The sequence below is a fragment of the Ursus maritimus genome, unplaced genomic scaffold (assembly GCF_017311325.1).
Source record: "Ursus maritimus isolate PB19 unplaced genomic scaffold, ASM1731132v1 scaffold_11, whole genome shotgun sequence".
Lineage (NCBI taxonomy): Eukaryota > Metazoa > Chordata > Mammalia > Carnivora > Ursidae > Ursus > Ursus maritimus.
This window is the reverse complement of record NW_024423453.1, coordinates 38,204,472-38,227,199: the sequence shown is the minus strand read 5'-3', so window position 1 is coordinate 38,227,199 and position 22,728 is coordinate 38,204,472. Positions and strand designations below refer to the sequence as shown.

The following is a 22,728-nucleotide window of genomic DNA, read 5'->3' as shown; positions in this document are numbered from 1 at the left end:
TAAACTAAAGGAGTTAAAAAGATATAAATGTTGGGGAGGGGAGAAACCTTAAGTGCAGTTCTATCTTTTCACACTAAATAGCTGCGATTATTGTTAGTTTTTCCTACTTTAATTTTCTTTATGGTTTCAAAGAGAGAAACTCTGATCTATTTGTTTCCTTATCTTGTCCATCATGGAAAGCTTCAGCATTGTATTTTATTTAGCTGTGTGATTTCTCGTGATACAACGCTGCATCCCTCGCCTCCCTTACAACTCTGGAAGTGCCCCCCCCCCCGCCCGCCCCACCGCCTGAGGAGCTCCCCTCTCAACTTCCTGAAGAAGTATGACTGAGTGAAAAAGTAGAGCAGATTCACTCTTCAGCACTGCTTTATAATAGTTCCAGCTTCCTCTCTGCTCTTGACAGATGATGTTGGCAGGTGTGGACATACATATCACCTATGTAATTCTAAATCTGTATGTAATCTTTTAAAAAAAATCTATGTGTAATCTGTTCACATATGTGAGCAAATGTGAGGCTGTCTGAGTTTTTGTTTATATTGTTTATTAGTTATGTGGGAACAATTTTGAACTTTCCGTTTTAAAAGGAGACAGAAGAGTCCCTAATATGTGTATAATTGAAAGATGCAATGACATGTTATTTATCATTTTCTGACTCTCTCATCATTTCTATTATTACTGAAATAATACTAGATGAAAATTGATAACACATTCATCCAGTACATATAGGCATGGTGCCATATAAATGCTTTCTATATCTTATATCACTTAAATATTAGGATTATCCTAGCAACAATTTTATGAGGCCACTATTATCACCTGAAGGTAAACTGATTTGCCTAATATTTCACAGTCTGTTAGTGGTGATTTGAACATTAGGGCCCAGGTCTGTCTATATCAGCTGGGGTCCAATTAGGAAATAGAAACTACACAGTAATTTGAGCAGGAAGAATTTAATGTAAAGAATTATTAATTATGATCTGCTACTAAGGGGTAAAAATAACTCTAAAGAATTGAGAAGAGCACATACAGGGAGTGGCCGGTACTCCTAGGTCTGAGGCAGGGCACCTAAGGGAAGAACAAATTGTAAAGAAGACCTACCCCTACCCCGCCCCCACCTCTGTGAAGCCACATCCTGGAGAGGATATAGCTCTGGCCCAGTGAATGGCAGAGAAGGTCACCGAGGTAGCAGGCTAGGGGAACTCACAGGAAAGCCACTTTCTGGGGTTCTTGGGGAGCTGTCCATAGGGAGGTGTCACACTGTGGAAGGTGCTGCGCCGTGAAGTTGGTAGGCAGCTCCCAGTGTGTGTGCGTGTGGTGGGGGGTGGCTCCAGGAGACACCCCCTAGAAAGTGTCCTACTCTGCTGGCTACTGTGCACTGTAAGAGCCAACAGAGAGAAGTACCAAGAACCAGGAGGAGCCCCTTCATCATCTAGTTCCCTTCTTGGCTCTCTATGGAAGATGCTTAAAATTGTGCCTTATGGCAAAGAAGTGTTCTAGTCTCACAAGCAGGACAGGGGCGGAGGGATTAGGAGTGAGGTAATCGTTTGATACCTGGCACACAGCCCACCAACAATTCTACTTTCTTAGACATTTAAGCATTATGTCATACTGCTTTATACTCACTGTGCCACAGAATATGCTGTTTAACAAAATCAAGGAATAGAAGAAGAAAGAAAGGGAACTGGAAGGGAAGAAAGAAAATGTGACAAGGTTATAAATGAAGATTTACATCAGTATTTCTCTTTTATTTGAAATGTTTCTAGGTAGAGTCACTTTGAATTCATTGCTCAGGAGATGGTCTTATTGAATTTTAGGCACTGGCTTATCAACCAAAAACTGAAGTTGCGAAGTGGAGGCCCAGGGTCCAAAACCAAAGATTTTTCACTCTACAGTTCAAATTATTTTTTAATTCTAGTTTCCTCATCTACTGGTTAATGCAGGTTATGTTTCGTTGACAACCATTTGTTTGCAAATCAGAGCTTCTTTAGATAATCCAAAGCCTAATGGCATCATTTATAGGCTGCAAGATTTAGGCAAGTTATTTAATTTCTCTGGGCCTCAAATTCTTTATGTAAAATGGAAATAATAATGGGATATGCCTTATAGATATTTTATGAAAATTAACTATATTAATGTTTAAGTGCACTTAGAACAATTCCTTGCATATAGTAAGTGGTATATGAGTATTTGTATATATATCATTATATTTTCCTATAGACCATAGCCTAGAAATATTAATTCAGTCATTCCTCAAAATTCAGTCATTCCACTTTGCGGAACTTTGTGTTTAGTCAACATCTTTGTCAGATTAATCTGATTTCATTGTTTAATGGCAATTAGAAATATATATGGTTACATTATGTATAATATGAATGCTGTTCATTTGTTACCTTACTTTTTACTATACCTATTAAAAATACTGCTTTAAATTTATAGTATTTAAGATGATATTTGTAGATCCCTTACTCCTTAATTTTTGCTAGGAATATCTGAACAGTAAGAGTTTTGGTGAAGTACCTTTGGCTAAAGAAAACCCACATTGTCAACATAACCATTAGCATTCATATTATTAAATAGTTTTTAATTTGCATCACTTACAAGAAACACATTAGACAAAAATGTCTAAAATTTTAAAATTGTTTAATATTCTTTTTTTTTTAACAGAGGACCATCAGAAATATTCTGAACTCATCAAGAAGTTCAATGCAATTGAAATGTTATTTACACTTTATCCTCCTCAAGGTGCCCACGTGCGTAATAATATACAACTTAAGTCAACTTGGCTGAGACCCATAGTAAATGGGGAAGAAGGATATAGATATATAGGTAAGATGCTGAATCTTATTATTTCTTTTTATAATATAGAAGAAATTACCCTTTTTAGAACTCTTATTTGTCACTTAGATGATGTAGGATAATACATAGGACCTGTAGAATATTCATTTCAGTTCTTAAGTATTATGCCTGAAATTTAAAAAGTGACTATGTAAGTGTGGAGGACCATAGGGGAAGGGAGGGAAAACTGAGTGGGAAGAAATCAGAGACGGAGACAAACCATGAGAGACTCTGGACTCCGGGAACCAAACTGAGGGTTACAGGAGGGGGGCGGGTGGGGGTTTGGGATAACCAGGTGATGGGATTAAGGGGGGCATGTGTGATGATGAGCCCTGGGTGTTATACGCAACTAATGAATCGTTGAACACTACATTAAAAACTAATAACGTACTATATGCTGGCTAATTGAACATAAAAATAAAAAAATATGACTAATATAACAAAATAAAAATTATAAAAAATAAAAAATAAAAATAAAAAATAATAAATAAAAAAAATAAAAAGTGGCTATTTTACACTTTGGTGCCTCCTCGAAAATACTGGAAACACACTGTATTTTTTCTTTCACCTGATGATGGACATTTGTGTTACTTTCAAAAATGTGATACTATAAGGAAAGTTACTGTGAACATTCCTGCATAGGACTGTGTCTAAACAAATGCTTGCATTTCTTTTAATTAAACTGTTTTCCAGAGTAGTTCTATCATTTCATATTCCCCATCAGCAGAGATCCGAGAGCTGCATTCGCTCTATAGCTACCTCAGTACTTGGCGTAATCAGCTTTTCTAATTTCAGCCTTTCTAATAGATATGTATTGGTATTCCGTTGTGGTTTTCATTCACATTTTTCTAGTAGATAATGATATTCAGCGTGTTTTTATGTATTTGTCATTGTATGTAATCACTGGTGAAGTGTCTGTTCAAATCTTTTGACCATTTTTAATATACATTTTTTATTTGTCAGAGTTGGAAATCCTTTAGATACTCTGAATATAAATCTTTTAACATATATTCTTTGAAAATATCTTCTCCTAGTCTGTGTCTTGTCTTTTCTATCTTTTAATAATGTCTTTTGAAGAGAAGTTTTTAATTTTGATGAAGTCTGGTTTACCCCTGTATTCTTTATGTTTTTACTCTGAGCCAAGATATATCAGTCAGACTGCTAGTCACAAGGTTTTCTTCTAGAAATTTTATACTTTTGGGTTTTATATTTCAGTGTATAATCTATCCTGAATTATTCTTTTTTGTACTTGGCTCAAGGTATAGGTTGAAGTTTTGGTTTTTGGGGTTTTTTTCTAATTTAACATGTTGGTATCCAAATGTGCTGGTGGATATTTGTTGAAAAGACTTTCCTTTTATGAATTAACTTTGTATTTTGGCAAAACCAAATAGACAAGGAAGATATATAGATGGCAAATAAGCACATGACAAGATGACCAACATCATTAGTGATTAGGGAAATACACATTAAAGCCACAGTGGGAATACTCACCTGTTAGAAAGACTAAAATAAAATTTGAGAATATGACAACGCCAACTGTGGCAAGGATGTAGAGCAAACGAAACATTCATTGCTGGTGGAAATACAAAATGATACAATCAATTTCTAAATACTTTTGTACTTTCTTACAAAGTTACTCTAACCATAAACCCAGCCATCTTACTCCTGGGTAATTACCCAAGAGAAATGAAAGTGTCTGTTTACCAAAAACTTATTTGTAAGTTGTATATAGTTTCTTTAGTCCTAATTACCAAAAAGCTGGAAACAACATAAATGTTCTTCAACTGGTGAATAGATAAACAAAATTTGTTACATCTACACAAGGAAATATTTTCAGCTATAAAATGGAATGAACTATGGATACACACAACAACATGAATTTCAGACGCATCACGTTAAGTGAAAGAAGCCAAATTCATAGGCTATATATAGATTCTACTTAAATGACACTTTGCAAAAAGAAAAACTATAAGGACAGAGATCAGTCCAGTGATTTGTGGGGCTTACAGCTGGTAGGAGGGTTTGATTACAAAGAGGCAGCATGAGGGAGTGTGTAGGGTGATGGAATTATTCTGTCTCTTGATCATGATAGTGGTTATATGACTCTAAAGAGTGAATTTTACTGTAAATAAAATTTTAGAAATAAACACAAAATAAAAAGAGAAAAGAATTTATATGAATGGCAAACAAGTCCAAAAACGATGTGCATTATTATTACTCATTAGGGGAATTTAAAACACAGTGGAATACCACTATGCACTTACTATAATGGTTAAAATTAAAAACTGAACACACCACGTGTTGTCAGGGATGGGTACCATCTTTAACACTAATATTCTGCCAGTGCAAATGTAAAATGGTAAAAACACTTTACAAAATAGTTTGATATTTTCTTAAAAAGTTAAACATATATCTATTTTATGACCCCACCATACCACTCCTAGATATTTACCCAAGACAAAAGAAAGTATATGTCCATATAAAGACTTGTACATAAATATTCATAGATCCCACTTTTTTTTAATCAAAGACTCAAACTAGAAACAGCTCAAATGCCTATCTACAGGTGAAAAGATAAATACATTGTGATATATCCATGCAGAATACTTCTTACTCAGCAATATAAAAGAACAAACTATTGACAGTATTGATGCAGGTAACAACGTGGCTGAATCTCAAAAGAATATGCTGAGTGAAAGAAACCAGACAAAAAAGGAGGGCAAGAGTATGATTCCATTTATATAAAAGTCTAGAAAATGCCAACTGAACCTTACGACAGAAGCAAATCTGTGTTTACCTGGGATGGGGGTGGGGAGTGGAGTGAAATGTGATGGGTTACAAAATTTGGGGCATGATGGAAATGTTTATTACCTTCATTGTGGTGATGGTTCCATGGACGTATGCATATGTCAAAATTCATCAAATTGTACACTTTAAACAAGTGCCGTTTTCATTTATACTTCAATAAAACTATAAAAATAAAGTTGAAAACATAAATTTAAAGAACCAAGATAGTGAAATTTGTATTTTAGTAATATTTTTGAGACATGATTTCTCTTTAAGTTTTAAAACCAGCATTTTAGAACTTACCTACGGAGAGCCACAGATTTAGTGCAGTCTCTTTGGGCTAGCGCGTATAAGGGCATACTTAAGTGCTCTTTTCTGATAGAACGTATAGAGGAAGAAGAGGAGAGAAAGAGAAGGAAAATTATGAAAAAGATAATTGAGGGTTTTAGGCTCTATAAGATGAATCAAGACCCTGGTTGCGATTTATCTTCTCTTTGCTGTTTTCCACCTGAACATTACCACAGTGTGACCCATATCATTCTAAGAGATTTGTGTTCATTGTTTATGGCCCATTTGTGAACAATTGGTACAAATAAAACAAACATAAAGGAAATATGCAAGAGGCAGTATGTTGTAAGTTAAAGACTCCATCTTCTGGGGTTCCATGCTTATCTTTTCCCTTTTTAGTAAGTGACCGAGGTCTTGCATCTTTTTGAATTACAGTTGTTATTAAACTGATAGACAAAATAGTTTGCAGCATTTTCCTTGAGTAAGATTAGTCTATTACAGGAGTGCTTTCTGAAACTCAGTATCTGCTCCACTAGAAACATTTTAGGGAAGATGGCTCTGGGAATTTATTATGTGTCCCAACATTAATAATACTCCACAATGTGAGCACTCATGTTTATTGATTTCACTCTGTAGATTTAGAGAAGTATATCAGCAAGAACTGAGTAGTAGTTAATAGAATTACTGAATGCTCTATAGATGCCATGGGTTGCCAACAAATTGTCTCATGTTGGGACCATACATATTCTAAAAATATTCATTATATCCATGTTTTTTTACATCCTATAATTCCTATCACAGTGGTTTGAATGTCACTGGAATGCAGCATATGTCATGACTTCAAATTGCTTAATATATACAAAGCATTTCTTCTGAATCATAATTTTATAATTTTAGATCAATGAAGTAAAAAAAAATGGCTTTAAATTTTTCTCCAGGAACATATGTTTTGTCAAACTTACCTGGTCTTATGGCCTGTCACAGACATGCTGAACTTGTTTCTCACCTTCATTAAGTTTTTGTGACTTTGGTGGATTCTCAACCTGGAAGCTGTAGATTATATTAAGGAACTCCTGGAATTCTCATGGGAATACCTTGAAAGGAGTAGGTTAGCCATTATCTTTCAAGAAAATCATTTAGAGAATACAAATGAATGATTAAATTACTTTCTCAAACCAATGATGCATTCTTAACTGAAATCATATTATTATATTAATGTAAGGTTTCTAATTAGTTCAGATCCTGAATAATGAGCAAAGACCTCTAGTTCTACTACTTCTTTTCCATATATCATTTCCAGCCCTTCATATAGTAAATTTTACTTACCCTTATAACATATGGTTATTTAACTTATGTAATTAATACTAGAACTTACTTCCTGTCCTAATCACTGTTTTGTTACCCATTATGAAAGTACAAGATATCTTTTATGCCATTCAGCTTATTCCAGTGCCTTCAGGCAAGACCTGATGTACATTAACCAAATGAGAATCCCATCTTTAAAGACTCTGCCAATTAAGTGATTGTCCTTGACAGTCAGGTCTGATTTTTGATGATGATCTCTCTCAGAACTTTCTACTCTGCAACATAAGACTCTTTTCTTACACATGGTTCATTGCAGTTGTAACTTTTTCACTATCCACAAAATTAAGGCTATGCATAGATTAATAAGAATCTTTCTTTTTCAGTAATAGGCCTTTTAAAATATTATTCCTCAGAAACCCTCTTTCTAACCCTTAATGTCTTCTGGGACTTCTCTTTAAACATTTTTCAAATTTTCTCATTTCTTTTAAGTGATGGAACTCAGAAGAAGATACGATAATCCAATATATCTAATATATTGTGAATGTAATCCAGCTCCTACATGTTCTGCTTTTATCTTTGCACTTGTTTTAAACTTTTAAAATACACATCTCAGGGGCAACCGGGTGGCTTAGTTGGTGAAGCATCCAACTCTTGGTTTTGGCTCAGGTCTTGATCTAATGGGTCCTGGGATCAAGCCCTGTGTAGGGCTTTGCTCTCAGCGGGGAGTCTGCTTGAAGATTCTCTCCCTCTGTCTCCACCTGCCTCATTCTCTCTTTCCCTCTCTCTCTCTCTCAAATAAATAAATAAATAAATCTTTAAAATACACATCTCAGGATGTGGATTTCTAGCCATCATTAGTCTCTCCTTTTTTGGCCGTATTTCCTTTAATTATTGATAGGTGTGTAATTTATTTTGCCTTCTTAAATTTGGTATCCTGACTTGTCCTGATTATCCTTAACTTATTTAGGATAAAGACATTTATTAAGTTTTGAACCTGTTCTTTGGGGTGTTCTGTAAGATTAATTATTGAAAAATGAAAGACTCAAATAAATCCTGATTTGAAGGCAGCTTCATATACTTTAAATGACTTATGTATGTGCAAGTATGGGAAATGGTGTATTATAGTTTGGATAAGTTTAAATGTACTATGGTTAGTTCAATGTCTTGCTTAGCTATGGATTACTTGCTTGCTTGAGGAGAATAATATCACTAAAACTATATTTTATATTCAACTGGACTTATAAAGTTGTTTGGGTTTATACCCATTGATCTCCATTTTTAACAACTATAAACTGCCAGCATCTCCACTTGCATGTTCTTTAGTGTCCCTTTGATTTTCTTTATTAGGGGAAAATTATGTGACTATGTTTTCATGAGGGTAATTGCTGGTAGAACAATGGTATTTTATTTTTAAATGATGGTTCAGTTGGTTAAAACTTTCAACATTTACGTACTCAGAAATGACTCACAGAAAGATAAAAATGAGTGCTATATTGTATCTGGTGAAGGTTTTTCAACTGTGGGCAAGTTATTACAAATTCTTTAGGTAAATTAATTGAGTCTTGCTCATTTAATAGAATAAATGTATTCTATGTGAATACCATTTTTTCTTGGACTTCATTGATCAAATCAGAGATATGTCTCCCACTCATCCAATTTCACTAAGCAGGTTGGAAGCATTTGAGAAAGACATTAAGATGTGGCATCAGATCTATAAGCTAAAGAGAATGTGAGTTGCATATTTAAATAATCTACTACTCAATATTTCTTCACTTTTTAAAATGAAAAGTGTAGGATTATGTTTCATTATTTGAATTCTGCATCCATTTATTCAATAAGCATTAACTGAGTATCAACTATTTTCTCGGCAATAAAGCTTGAAGAATAACTTAAGCCTAATCCCTCCCCTACAAGTGTCCATATTCTAGTAGATCCAGAGCAGAGTTCTGGCTCAGTCATTCCCAATGAGCACTTTTGTTTGTCTATGGGTCAAACAAATAGCTACTAAATAAAGATCTTAAAAAAAAAAAAAAAGCCTTGGGAGAACATCTCTAAATGACAAAGGATGACAGCAACCCTTAGAAACTCAGTATCTGAAATAAAGACTCCAAGCTCAGTTTGTTGTCCATCTAAGTAAAGGAGAGTTATGCTGGTTAAACAGTCTTTCTTGGCAAAGCAGACTATTTGTATAATATAGGGTTTGGGGGAAGAGAGGTAGCTAGCCCCCACGATGGACCCAATGATCCGTGCTTTTGTGGAAATACACATTCTGTATCAGGGTTGGTCTTTGTTATCAACAGAATACAAGCAAAGTTATGGTATTTTATCTCTGAGGTGAGGTCATAAAAGATTTTGTGGAAGATTTTATGGCTCCTGCCGGCCTTGCTCTCTCTTAGATAAGCTTCTCTGGGGAAAACTAGTGGCCGTGTGATAGAGGTCTTCAGCAGACCTGTTGAGAGGTCTTTGTGCTAATGAGTTAAAGGCATCTGCCTATAACCAGTGAGGAGCTGAGGTCTGTGTAACGGAACGTGGAAGCGGAGCCTCTGCTGCATCAGTCCTTCAGATGACTGCAGCCCCTGAGAGATTGTAGCCTAACCCACCTAGAAAATCCATTCCAATTCCCAACTCTCAGAAACGATGTGAGACAAATGCTGTTTTAGGCTTCTAATTTGGGGATAATTTGTTACACAACATGCAAGTTAATGATCACTGGCTTTTAGCAGTGGAAGTGAAATGACATAAGATTTAGGGCATGATTCCTCAGGAAAGACCAAGTTGCTGATTGACTGGCCTTCAAACATGTGTTACTAGAGAGACTTTTGTTCATTAGTTAACTTTCAGAAGTAGGATCTCTCACCTATTGGTTGGTTTTCAGAAGTATGTTTCCTGAATTGAGCTATCACTGTTTGATAAAACAGGTTTAAAACTTGTTCTGGGCATTATTTATCACTATGGCTAAAGAATTATAATTGATTGGTTAAAGAGGCTTAAAAATAACCTGTAGTTTTAACTTATTACCATAGCTGTAGAACTGTTAGACTTTTCTTAAGAGTATGAGGAAATGTTATTCTCAGTAAGTAAGCACATAAAGAAAAAAATCAAGATTTCATGCTAATTGATATAACAGAAGCAATTAAGTATAATTGTGAGCCCAAGAAAAGGGAATGACTACATCTGGCAGTAGGAGAGATGATTTTATAAAGATGATGACATATGAGTTGTTCTTACAGCACGGGTTACAGTTACTAAGTAAAGAATAGAAGATAGTGTTGTAGGCAAAGGGAGGAGCATGGGAAAGACCCATGCTCTTCAGTTGTGAGAACTAACTTTGTTTTAGGAAATCCCCCCCCCCATTACTGAATGGGAAGTCATCAGAGAGGGAGAAAAAAACCATGAGAGACTCTTAACTATAGTAAACAAACTGAGAGTTGCTAGAGGGGAGGGGGTGGGGGATGGGGTAACTGGGTGATGGGCATTAAGGAAGGCACGAGATATGATGAGCACTAGGTGTTATACACAACTGATGAATTATTGAACTGTACATCTGAAACTAATGAGGTACTATATGTTGGCTAATTGAATTTAAATAAAAAAAAAAAGTAACCCCCCCCTTTTTAAAGAGTATTCCTGCACAACCTAACACAAGACTCTTTAAGACAGTGGTTTTATAAAGTCTGATAAATTGGTGACATAGTATACAATGCCAGGTATAACAAAATAACCTTTTGAAAGTATATGCCCTTACACTGCTCAGATTGTGTTAATGTAGTTTATGACTACATTATATACACACACTATAATTTCTCCTCATATGTTAATGGCTATTTTAGGTAATAAATACATATTTTAAATATATAAGTAATATGTAAAATTAGAGATTAGAGTAACTTCTTACATGTTGAAGAGTATTTTAGGTAATAAATTCAACTTCAGAATGCAATAAAGAATTTGAAAGTTTGCATAAATGTGTCTCTAGCCAGTCAAAATTGATATAACAAAAGAAATATATTAAAGCTCACAGGAGAGAGACTCACTCAATGCCTGTTTACTCTTACTTCAGACACCAGACAAAGCATTTTCTTTTTTGTGAGAATTTCTCTCAGAGTAATGGATCTCCGCTTTGTTAGACCCTTTATTAGATGCCATATAGGTTGATCCTCAATAGGATCACACTAAGACACATAATTAAATTGTCATAAGTCAAAGACAAAATTAAAAATGGTAAGAGCAACAGAGGAAAGAGAGAATTTACATACAAGAAGTTTCATCCCCTCCCCCTAGTAAGATTATTTGCAGATTTCTTAACAGAAACATTTTAGGCTGAGAGAGAATGGGATGATTCAAAATACTGAAAGAAAAATAACTGTCAATCAAGAATTCTTTACTTGATGAAGCAATACTTCAGAAACAAAGGAGGGGTAAAGACTTTCACAAATAAGCAAAAGCTGAGGGAGTTCATTACCACCAAACCTGACTTATAAGAAATGCTAAAGGGAATTCTTTGTGTAGAAGTGAAAGAATGATAATTAACATCATAGAAATATAAAATGGTAGGGTAAATCTCATTGGTAATGGTAAACATATAGTCATATTTAGATTCTGCAATATGATAATAGTGGTGTACAATTCAATTAAAACTTCAGTTTAAAAATTAAAAACAAAACAAAACAAAAACAGGAAACCTAGAAGAAATGGATAAATTCCTAGGAGGACACACCTTTGCAAGACTGAATAACAAAATAATAGAAAATCTGAATAGACTGATTACGAATAATAAAATTCAATCAGTAATGTAAAAGCTCATAAAAACAAAAGACCAGGACCATATGGCTTCATAGATGAATTCTACCAAACATTTAAAGAAAATTTACCCTCAAATTATTGAAGAGAAGTACTTCCAAACTCATTTTATGAGGCTAGCATTACCCTGATAACAAAACCAGACAAAGACACCACAAAAAGGGGGGAGAGGGGGTGAAAGAGAGAAGAATAAAGAAAAAAAAATTACAGACCAATATGCCTCAAGAACATAGATGCAAAAATCCTCAATGAAATATTAGCAAACCAAATTCAACAATAGCCTAAATGGAATAATGGACCCATTTACAAAACAATGGGTAGCTTGGTCAGTTAAGCATCTGCCTTTCAGCTCAGGTCATGATCCCAGGGTCCAGAGATCGAGTCCCACATCAGTATCCTTGCTCAGTGGGGAGCCTGATTCCTCCTCTGCCTGCCGCTTCCCCTGCTTGTGCAGTCTCTCTCTCTCTCTGACAAATAAATGAATAAAATCTTTAAAAAAACAAACAAAAGGTGAAAATTATATTGTCTCAATAGATGCAAAATAAGCATTTTATAAAAGTCAAAACACATGTAAGATAAAACTCTCATAGCATGTGCAGAAGGAATATACCTTAACATAAGATGGTCATATAGGACAGACTCTCAGCTAACATCATAGTAAAGGCTTTAAGCTTTTTCCCCTAAGATCAGAAACTTTACAAGAATGCCTACACTTGCCACTTTAATTCAACATAATATTAAAAGTCCTTGCCAGAACAAGTAGGCAAAAAAAAAAAAAGAAAAGAAAGAAAAAAAGAAATTAAAAGCATCCGAATTGGAGAAGAAGTAAAACTCACTATTTGTGGATGACATGATACGATATATAGAAAAATGTAGACACCACCAAAAAAGTATTTGATTAATAAATGAATTCACTAAAGTTGCAGGATACAAAATTAACATACAGAAATCAGTTGCATTTGTATACACTAATAATAAACTACCAGAGAAAGAAATTAAGAATACAATCCCATTTATAATTGCATCCAAAAGAATAAATTTAACCAAGTAGGTGAAAGACCTGTACTCAGAAAACTCCAAGATGTTGATGAAAGAAATCAAAGAAACATAAATAAATGGAGAGATATTCAATGCTTATGGATTAGAAGAATTAATAGTGATAAAATGTTCATACTACCCAAAGCAATCTTCAGATTCAATGCAGTCCTCTTCAAAATACCAGTGCATTTTCTACAGAACTAGAACAAAGAGTCCCAAAATTTGTATGGAACCACAAAAGACCCCAAATAGACAAAGCAGTATTGAGAAAGAAGAACAAAGCTGGAGGTAAAACACCCCTGAATTTCAACACACTACAAATCTATTTTAATCAAAACAGTATGGTTCTGGCATGAAAACAGACACATACATCAATGGAATAGAATAGAGGGCTCAGAAATAAACCCATGGTCAATGAACCTATGATGATAGAGGCAAGAATATACAATGGAGAAAGACAGTCTCTTCAATAAATGGTGTTGGGAAAACTAGGTAGCTACATGTAAAAGAATGAAATCGATCACTATCTTACACCACATACAAAAATTAATTCAAAATGAACTGAAGACTTGAATGTGAAACCTGAAGCCATAAAACTCCTAAAAGAAAACATAGCCAGAGGGGAGGTACATGGGAGGATGTGTTAAAGAGGTTATGGGGATTAAGAAGTATGCTTGTGATGAGCACCAGGTGTTGTATGGAAGTGTTGAATCACTACATCATACACCTGAAACTAATAAACTAATATTATACTAAGTTAAATAACTGGAATTTAAATAAAAACTTTTAAAAAAAGAAAAAGCAAAGAAAACTTAGGAAATAAGCTCACTGACATTGGTTTTAGCGATGTTTTTTTGGACCAGTCTCCTTAGGCAAGGACAACAAAAGCTAAAATAAATAGATGGGATTATATCAAACTAAAAAGCTTTTTACAGCAAAGGAAGCCATCAACAAAATGAAAAGGCAACCTGCTTAATGGGAGAAGATATTTGCAAATCATATGTCTCATAAGAGTTACTATCCAAAATATATAAAGAATTTATACAACTTAATATGAAAAACAAAACAACCTGATTAAAAACTGGACAGAGCACTTAAAAGACGTTTTTCCAAAAAAGACACACAACTAGCCAACAGGCACATGAAAAGATGCTCAACATCAAAAGATGCTTGCTAATTGTCAGAAATGCAAATCAAAAACCACATGCGGTATGAAATTATACTTGACAGGTTGGCTATTATCAAAAAGACAAAAAGCAAGTGTTGGTGAGGTTGTGGAGAAAACGAAAGAAAACCCTTGTGCACTGTTGGTGGGAATGCAAACTGGTGCAGCCACTATGGAAAATAGTATGGAGGTTCCTCAAAAATTTAAAATAGAATTACCCCACATGGAAACAACCCAAGTGTCTATGGGTGGATGAATGGGTAAAGAAGTTAGGAGATATGTATATATATATTCATCTGTAAAAAACAAGGAAATTCTACTGTTTGTGACAACATGGATGGACCTTAATGGACCTTGATGGCATAATGCTAAAAGAAATAAGTCAGACAGAGAAAAAGAATTACTGTTATGATCTCACTTTTATGTGGAATCTAAAACAAAACAAAAAGTCAAAGAAAAAGAGATCAGACTTGTGGTCACCAGAAGCATGGGGTAGTGGTAGGGGGAATTGGACGAAGGTGGTCAAAAGGCTTAAACTTCCAATTAGAAGATAAATAACTCCTGGGGATGTAATGTACAACATGATGACAATAGCTAACACAGCTGTGTGATATGTAGGAAATTTGTTAAGAGAGTAAATCCTCAGAGTTCTCATCAAGAGGAGGAAATTTTTTTCCTTGTTTCTCCTTTTCTTCTTTCTTTTCTTTTTACTGTATTTATATCGGAAAATGGATGTTAGCTAAACCTATTATGGTAATCATTTCACAATATATATAAATCAATCCATCATGCTGTATGCCTTAAACTTATATGGTGATATATGTCAATTATTTCTCAATAAAACCAGTAAAAAATAAATGTGATTTTCTTATATAAGGTTATAGCAGAGTATTTGAAATTTGTACAGGATATTGGACATTTCTTTGTTGTACATACTGTGTCATTTGTTGAAGGAAATAATGTATCCCAGGCTCCTACCCAATACAAGCCATTTTATCTCCTCCCAATCATTATGATAACCAATACCACATCCTCAAAGTTCCAAAGTATTCCCTAAGAGAGGATTCATACTTGCTAAGATCCTCTGTGCTAAAAATAAATGTATAAATAATTATGTGTATGTGTATACACATTTATATACAGACACTCAGATCTTGTTATATGTGATTTATGAAAGAAATATATATATATATATATATATTTTAAAACTGAAAACCATTGTAATTTTAGTTCGTTGAGTGAGGGGTCAATAGGGTTGAATAGCTTAGCAGTTCATGGTATCTACTGAGAGTTATGATGGTAAAATGACATATTTAATGTAAAATTCATATTTATTCATTTTATACTCTTCATTTTTTAAAAAGATTTTTTCATTTATTTTGGAGAGAGAAAGAGAGAGCATAAGAGGGGGTAGGGTCAGAGGGAGAGGCAGGGACAGAGTCTCAAGCAGACTCTGCACCGAGCAGAGAGCCTCTTGTGGGGCTCAGTTTTACGACCCTGAGATCATGACCTGAGCCAAAACCAAGAGTCGGATGCTTAACCGACTGAGCCACCCGGGTGTCCCCATTTTGTACTGCTTAAATATAAGACTAAGAACTATATATTTTCTGTGATTTTCTCATTTCATCTTCATAGTCTATATAATAGTTATTCTTGAGCTCATTTTATGGAGGAAACATTTCTTAGAAAGGCTAAAAAACTTGCTTTAAATCATCCAGCTACTGGGGAGTGCCACCAGGATTTCAGCTCTGACTTTCTAAACCTAAAGCAATTACTTACCACCTTACTATATACTGCAGTAAATATGGTGATTCATTTTGAATCATCAACAAAATAATAAATTATTCTTTCAGAATTCAGGGGTATAATAATTTATCTTAAAGAAATCATGTATATGGATGTATGTATGATAGTAGTCACAATCTTGTAATTACTTCACATGTTGAAACAATGTAAAGTCCCAGTAATAGGAGAACGGTTAAATACATTGTGGTTCATGAATAAAATGGAGTTCTATATAACCATTAAAATTATGTTACTGAGTATTCACTTATAAGGAAATTAAAAATACATTTTTATAATAGCATGCTGTGTATATTATATTCACATGGATGCATCAATTGAATGTAAGAATATGCAAATTTTAATCTTATATTGTGTTAATCTAGTGTACTTTAACTATTCTAGTATGCCTGAATCTTCTAATTTTTCTGTACATTTTACACGTTTTACTCTACATTTCTTGTTAACAATAATAAAAAAATTATTAGGAACTTGGAAAATATCATTTTGAACTTACATATGTAAGCTATGTTCTTTATGCTAAAAATCAAAAAGTTGTCTATGTTTACATTGTTTTTTATTGATAAATTTTATAATTTTGATTTTGCTTTGTTGAACTATAGTGAAAAGAATATTTATCATATAAGAATAAAATACAGCATTTCAAATAATGGAGAAATGAATGAAACCATTTTCTAATTTTATTTTACAAAACCATTTAAAATGGTTTCGCATTTAAAACTACATTTCAGGTGTGAAAATATAATACCTATTTGAAACATCTCTTCCTCTGATAGTTCTGTAAGCTTTTGAGAACACATTCTAATTATCCTTATTCCCACATGAGAATTTTCCCACATGTGAATTCTTAGCACATAGTAGGCATTTATTCATTAGCTATCTGTTGTATGAATCATACATAAAGTATTACTATAGCATTTAAGCTCTTGTTTTTCATGTTTAAATACTTCTTTCCATCAATATATTAAAATTACTTCTGTTTACTCTCTCTGGATTCCTTCAAAGTTTGCTGTAACATGATATGGCTATTCTATAGTGCAGCATAGTTCTTTAATATTTAAAATTGTTATTAATAACTAAAATATAATTTAACCATAATGGAGGCAAAAATCCAAGGTAATAAGTGCATATTCAGTCACCCCACTAATCTTTATTGAGTGCCTTGTGTTCAATACTCTGTGATAGACATGAGGAGAATTCAAAAGTAAATAAAACAGCTTTCTTCTTGTGTTTATGATTTAGGCTGGGAAAGTGATACCAATACATAATTAACTACAGTGAAGATACAAAGTGATGAGAGATGTAAAACAAGTGCATATTGTGTTCTAACTTGCTCTGCTAAGCAGTCTCGAGAGGTTGGGCATTGTCAGGGTTTTGCAAGAGAGAGGAGCGTAAGCCCTGATGCAGAGACTTGGGATGTCTTGAGAAAACTGTCAGGATGCCTTTTAAATTATTTCACACTCACAGGAAAAGAGTGCCCTCAAGTAACACATTGATAGTATGCTTAACTAGCCCTTCTAAAATAATTTAAAATCGTGCACGTGTTTACTAAGGAGTAAGCATTGCCTCATTATATGTGATCACCCGTAGTGTCCTAGACATTGATATTTTTATGTATGGACTTAATATAAAGGTGATTACAGATAACTTGCAAAATTGTGACAAAGGAAAATATTACTGAGAGTAATTATTATTTTGGCATAGTTTCTTCCAGTATTTTGTAAAACCACTTGTAACTAGAATATTTAAGTCCTGGAAGGGGCATTACATGTCATTTTGCCAATTTGCTTTTCATTTTTACAGGGAGCCAGTTAGGAGGTATTGGAAAAAGAATCATTGGAGTTGAGCAGAGGGCACAGAGGTTAAGTGGCTTGTTCAAGATCATGACCTTAATTATAACTGTGATGATGATTCAAGTTCAGAGTCTCATCAGGCTCATTGCTGTCCACCCTCCACCACCACATACACATGCTCCCCAAATCATCCTGGCTTTTTATGAAAAGTAATTTTTTTGGACAAAGTAAGCATTACCACATCTGTCTTTGTACTAGTCTTTATTTTTCTCCCTGTTTTCCTCAAGCTTAAAACTTGGCTGCTAGTTTTGTCCTTTAAATATTTTCTAAAGCAAAAACTGAAAGCAATACTACTGGTCTGTCTTCAGAACAGAGGTGAGGCAAAGGCCTGGGGCTGAGGTAGCCTGGCACTGCAAAAGCTCTTGTTGCCTGTGGACATGTTGGGTTCCAACCTTTCTGAAAGGCTCTGACCATGCAGTTGTGGCCAGTCAAGTCTTGTTTTGCATGGCTATTTTTAGCTCTGTTCCTTTCCTTTTCCAACTACACATATTAAATAGTAGGAAATAGTACTTCATCATGAAATCTCACATGAAACAGAAACTGATCCTTATTAAATGTAAACTTTGTTTAAGCCAAAAATTATTTAATATCCCTAGGGTAGAGTAATGACTTTCCCCCCCTAAGACTGAAGTATAATGAGGTAAAAATGTTTTCCAACAATACTTTGGAATTTTTATAATTGTCCTCTGTATTGTTTGACTGTCAGTTAAATTAGAACATTTGATAATTGTAGGGAGCCGATAAGACTTTCTATTAAAGGTATGTCATTATGTTAATCTCAGTTCAAATATAGTTTGCCTGAACCCTGTTTTGATTATATAATATTAGAATAAATTAACCCGTTAAATAAGCTTACCTGGGAACATTTTAAATGCCTTTAATGTTAACATTAGTTCAAACAAGTATGTAAATCATGTACTGAAACTGTTGTCGTCTTTCCTTCTTAAAGTCTTCAAAATTTGCAGCAGATATTTCTACATCAGTATAGACAATTTAGACTTAAAATCAACTGATGAATAGTTTATTTAGCTTATAACTGCATATTGTGGGAAAGTAGTAAGTGATGAATTAAAAAAAAATGCAGACTCCAAGTTTCATTTGATATGCCGTCACCTGCATACTGGAGTTATTGAATCAATACATTGACATCTGCTTATACAAACCACTCATAATTTTATTTTAAAAAACAACCTTTGTGGCATGTTGCAAATAATAGAGCTCTTTCAACAATTTTAACTGTACTTCTCTTATTCGTGCATGGGAAGAACTCAGTGACCATGGCTATCACATATATGCTTTTAAACATTCACATCACGATTACACACTGTGCATTTTTTGGTGTTCTGGCCTACTTCCTTTTTTTCAGAGTAAGTTTGACAGACGTCTGTGCAATAAAGAATGATTCCATCTTACCTTATTTAAAGGAAAGGCTCAAAACTTCGTTTATTCGTTCATTCGATGACTGTTCTGAAGTGCATACAACGGGGCTATGTACTAGGAACGTGCAGCAACAAAGAGACATAACAGAGTCATAGAGCAGGCTGAACACAGTGGATTTCTTTCTAGCCAGTGAGTAGGTGGACTCTTAGGACCTCTGAACTAAAAGATATGCAAAGTATATCATGTTTAGGCATCATAAAACATTTGTGCTTTTGTGATTACATATACTAACATCCACCCTGCAGTCTGTCTAATGGGCACTTGTAAGAGATTTTAAGAGTAAATTTAAAGGCAGAAGAGGGAAAAGTGTGAGAGATATGGGTTGAACTTTATAGTAGATGCTGGTGCCTAATTATTTGCATAAACATCACTGTACCTTGTCATAGGTATGGGCAGAAGTTAAGAGAACTAGTTCTATCTTTTTTTAAAAAAGTGCTTATGTGGTGTACAACCTGTGCGTGTGGGTAGTAACACAGTTCTGCCACATGGTAGAACACACTCAGACGTGTTCTTCCACATTCACACACCAATAACATGGTATTTGTGATTTTGGTTTCTGGCTTTAAGTTTCAGGTTAATCAGACTTCTTCAAAGCAAAGCCACATCTGTGCTCTAGATAGACACTATCTTATTAGGGAGTGAAAAGGAAAATAATTACATTTCACATGTACTGAATGTTTCCTATATGCAAAGCGCTGTGCTAAGTGATGTACCTAAATTTATGTAAGCAATATTTTTAAATTCTCATAGAAAGCTGATGGACCATGTGCCTATAAGAACAATGATTCACAGATAGGCAGTGTACCTAAAATGCACAACTAGAAAGTGGTAGAGTTTTGACATGAATCCAGCTCATGGTTCCTGACTTTTCAGCCCTTGGTTTCAAAATACTTAAGGTGATGTAGGATGTTAAACACGTGACCTAAAAAAATAGATCAGAATAAAAGATTCAAGGGGCTCCTGGGTAGGGATGTCCGTTCAGCGTCCAACTCGTGGTATGGCTCAGGTCGTGATCTCAGGGTCCTAGGATCAAGCCCTACATCGGGCTCTCTGCTCTGCAGGACAGAGTCTGCTTGGGATTTTCTCTCCCTCTCCCTCTGCCCCCTCCACCCCTGCTCATGTGCACTCTCTCTCTCTCTCTCTCTCAAATAAATAAATAGATAAATAGATAAATGCAAACAAAGCCAACACACAATTATTTGTGTATTGTGTATATTGTGAATAGATATAATATTTTTATTGGCAGTGTTAAGTCTTGGTAACCAAAAAAATATTTTTTTGGTGGGGGAACAAAATTAGTTCTTATGGGCCAATACCAATGACAAAGTTACATTTTATTGATTTTTTAAGAAGAATGCAATATTTGCTTATTACCAAAAACTATTTAAAATTAGAAAGGATAAAGAGGAAAAGTTATTCTTTTACTCAACAAATACTTATTAAACCCTTAAGATAACCTATAAAATATCCACCAAGAGATAACTGTCAGCAAGTTTTTGCTGTGTTTTCATGTTGTGCTTTTTTAAAAAATATACTTAGTCTCCCTTTATCCATGGGGGATACATTCCAAGACCCCCAGTGGATGCCTGAAACTGCAAATAGTACCTAACCCCATATATACTATGTTTTTTCCTATACATGTGTATTTGTGATGAAGCTTAGTTTATAAGTTAGACACAGTAAGAGATTGACAACAATAACTAATAACAAAACAGAATAACAATATACTATAATAAAAGCTATGCGAATGCGGTCTGTTTCCATTGCTCTCAAAATAACCTCCTGTACTCTATGCCTTGTGATGATGTGAGACGCTAAAATGTGTAACTGATGAGATGAGGTGAGGTGAATGACGTAGGCATTGTGACATAGTTGTTAAGCTACTGTTGACCTTCTGTGATACGTCAGAAGGATCACCTGCTTCCAGACCACAGTGAGCTGCAGGTAACTGAAACTACACAAAATGAGGCTGCAGATTAGGGGTGACTTCTGTAATTGCAATAGTAGGGTATATATAAATTACACAGGCACGCAGGACTTGTAAAATCAGGTTTTCGGGTTATAAAAATAATGCCTTCTCATTGTGGAAAATGTAGAAAATGCACTTAGAAATAATTATTTAGAAATTCTCTGGTAATTTTTGTGTATTTTTATTAATTGTATAATGCATAAAGTTAAGCCAGGCATATTTGCATGTCTGAATGGAAGATGATAATGAAGAAAGCAATGGAAAGATACTGCTAGCTATGGGACAGTGTAGTAAGCTTTCTTGATTGAATAATTGAGTGATTTGGGTCATTCAACATGAGTCTAAAAGAGGCAGAAGAACATCAATCACAATTCTCTATAAAGAAAATGGCCAATCTGTTTCTCTATGCTCCTCTGCTTATGTTCAAGGAAAAAAATTAGTAATACAGCAGAGTATCCAACTGTGTAAATAGTTTAGCCATTTAGCAAAGTTCTAGAAGCTAAGAGAACTCATCATTACCTATGCTAAGCTCAAGTGTCTATAGGTAATGACCCTCAGTCATCCCACAAACCCAAATTATTATTGATATACTCCCAAAATCTGAAAGTTTCTGTTTCTGCAAACTTCAAAATACCTTCAATAAAAAACAAAGTGAAAAAGGAAATAGGGAATGCTTTCTTAGCATTTGGCATCTGAACATATCCCCAGGAGCTTAGAACAGTCTGGTCTAAAGGGTGAGTCACTAGAAAGGACACGGTAAAGTGCGTCTCTCTCTCCTGTAGAGCAGAGATGGGATGAATCAACTGTACAAGTTTAAGTATTAGATTGTGAATGTCGAGCCTAACAGGTTTTATGTACCAATCTGTGACACATCCATCAAAAGTATCCACTGTGATGTATGATGAATTATGTTTCTAATTTAGTTACATTAGAAGATTGCTAAATTAAATTCCAGTGGACTGAAGCTAACAGAATCAGCAACACCCAGAAATACGGTCAGGTAGGACCAGCTCCAGCGGAACCAAAGTGCCCAGAATGAGGAGGCAGCCAGTGCCGAGTCCCACTGGCACGTGGGCTGTGCAGTGGGTCCTGAGTTGGCACGAGGAGATAACCCAGGTGCAGGGAGAGGAGCACTGAATTATGCAGGGAGTCTAGCTCCACGTTTTAAGGAGAAATCTTGAAGATCTTAGCAATCATCAACCTGATGAGAGATTCCATCTAAATTGTGGATTGAAGGATGCGGCATAAGAAGCATATTTCGTAAGGCAAGGAAGCAACAAAACCAGGAACATTGCTAGGGAAAAAGTCAGATCAGGCTCCGCGAGTGTTCTGACAATATGTTATCCAATAAGACCCTTGATTTTGGGCTCTGAACTGAATAAGGAAAAACCTATAATACACAACTTTTCCAGTCTTGAGTTTATTTCCATTACTCTTTCCATCTG

The 22,728-nt window shown here is 34.7% G+C and overlaps 1 protein-coding gene across 1 annotated transcript in view; it reads left to right on the top strand.

Moving 5' to 3' along the window:
- Positions 1-22,728, top strand: part of IQCM (IQ motif containing M) — a 329,322-nt gene that overhangs the window by 258,676 nt on the left and 47,918 nt on the right. Inside the window, 1 exon segment of the mRNA XM_040625471.1 lies at positions 2,665-2,826. Coding sequence (XP_040481405.1) covers positions 2,665-2,826 — 162 coding nt within the window.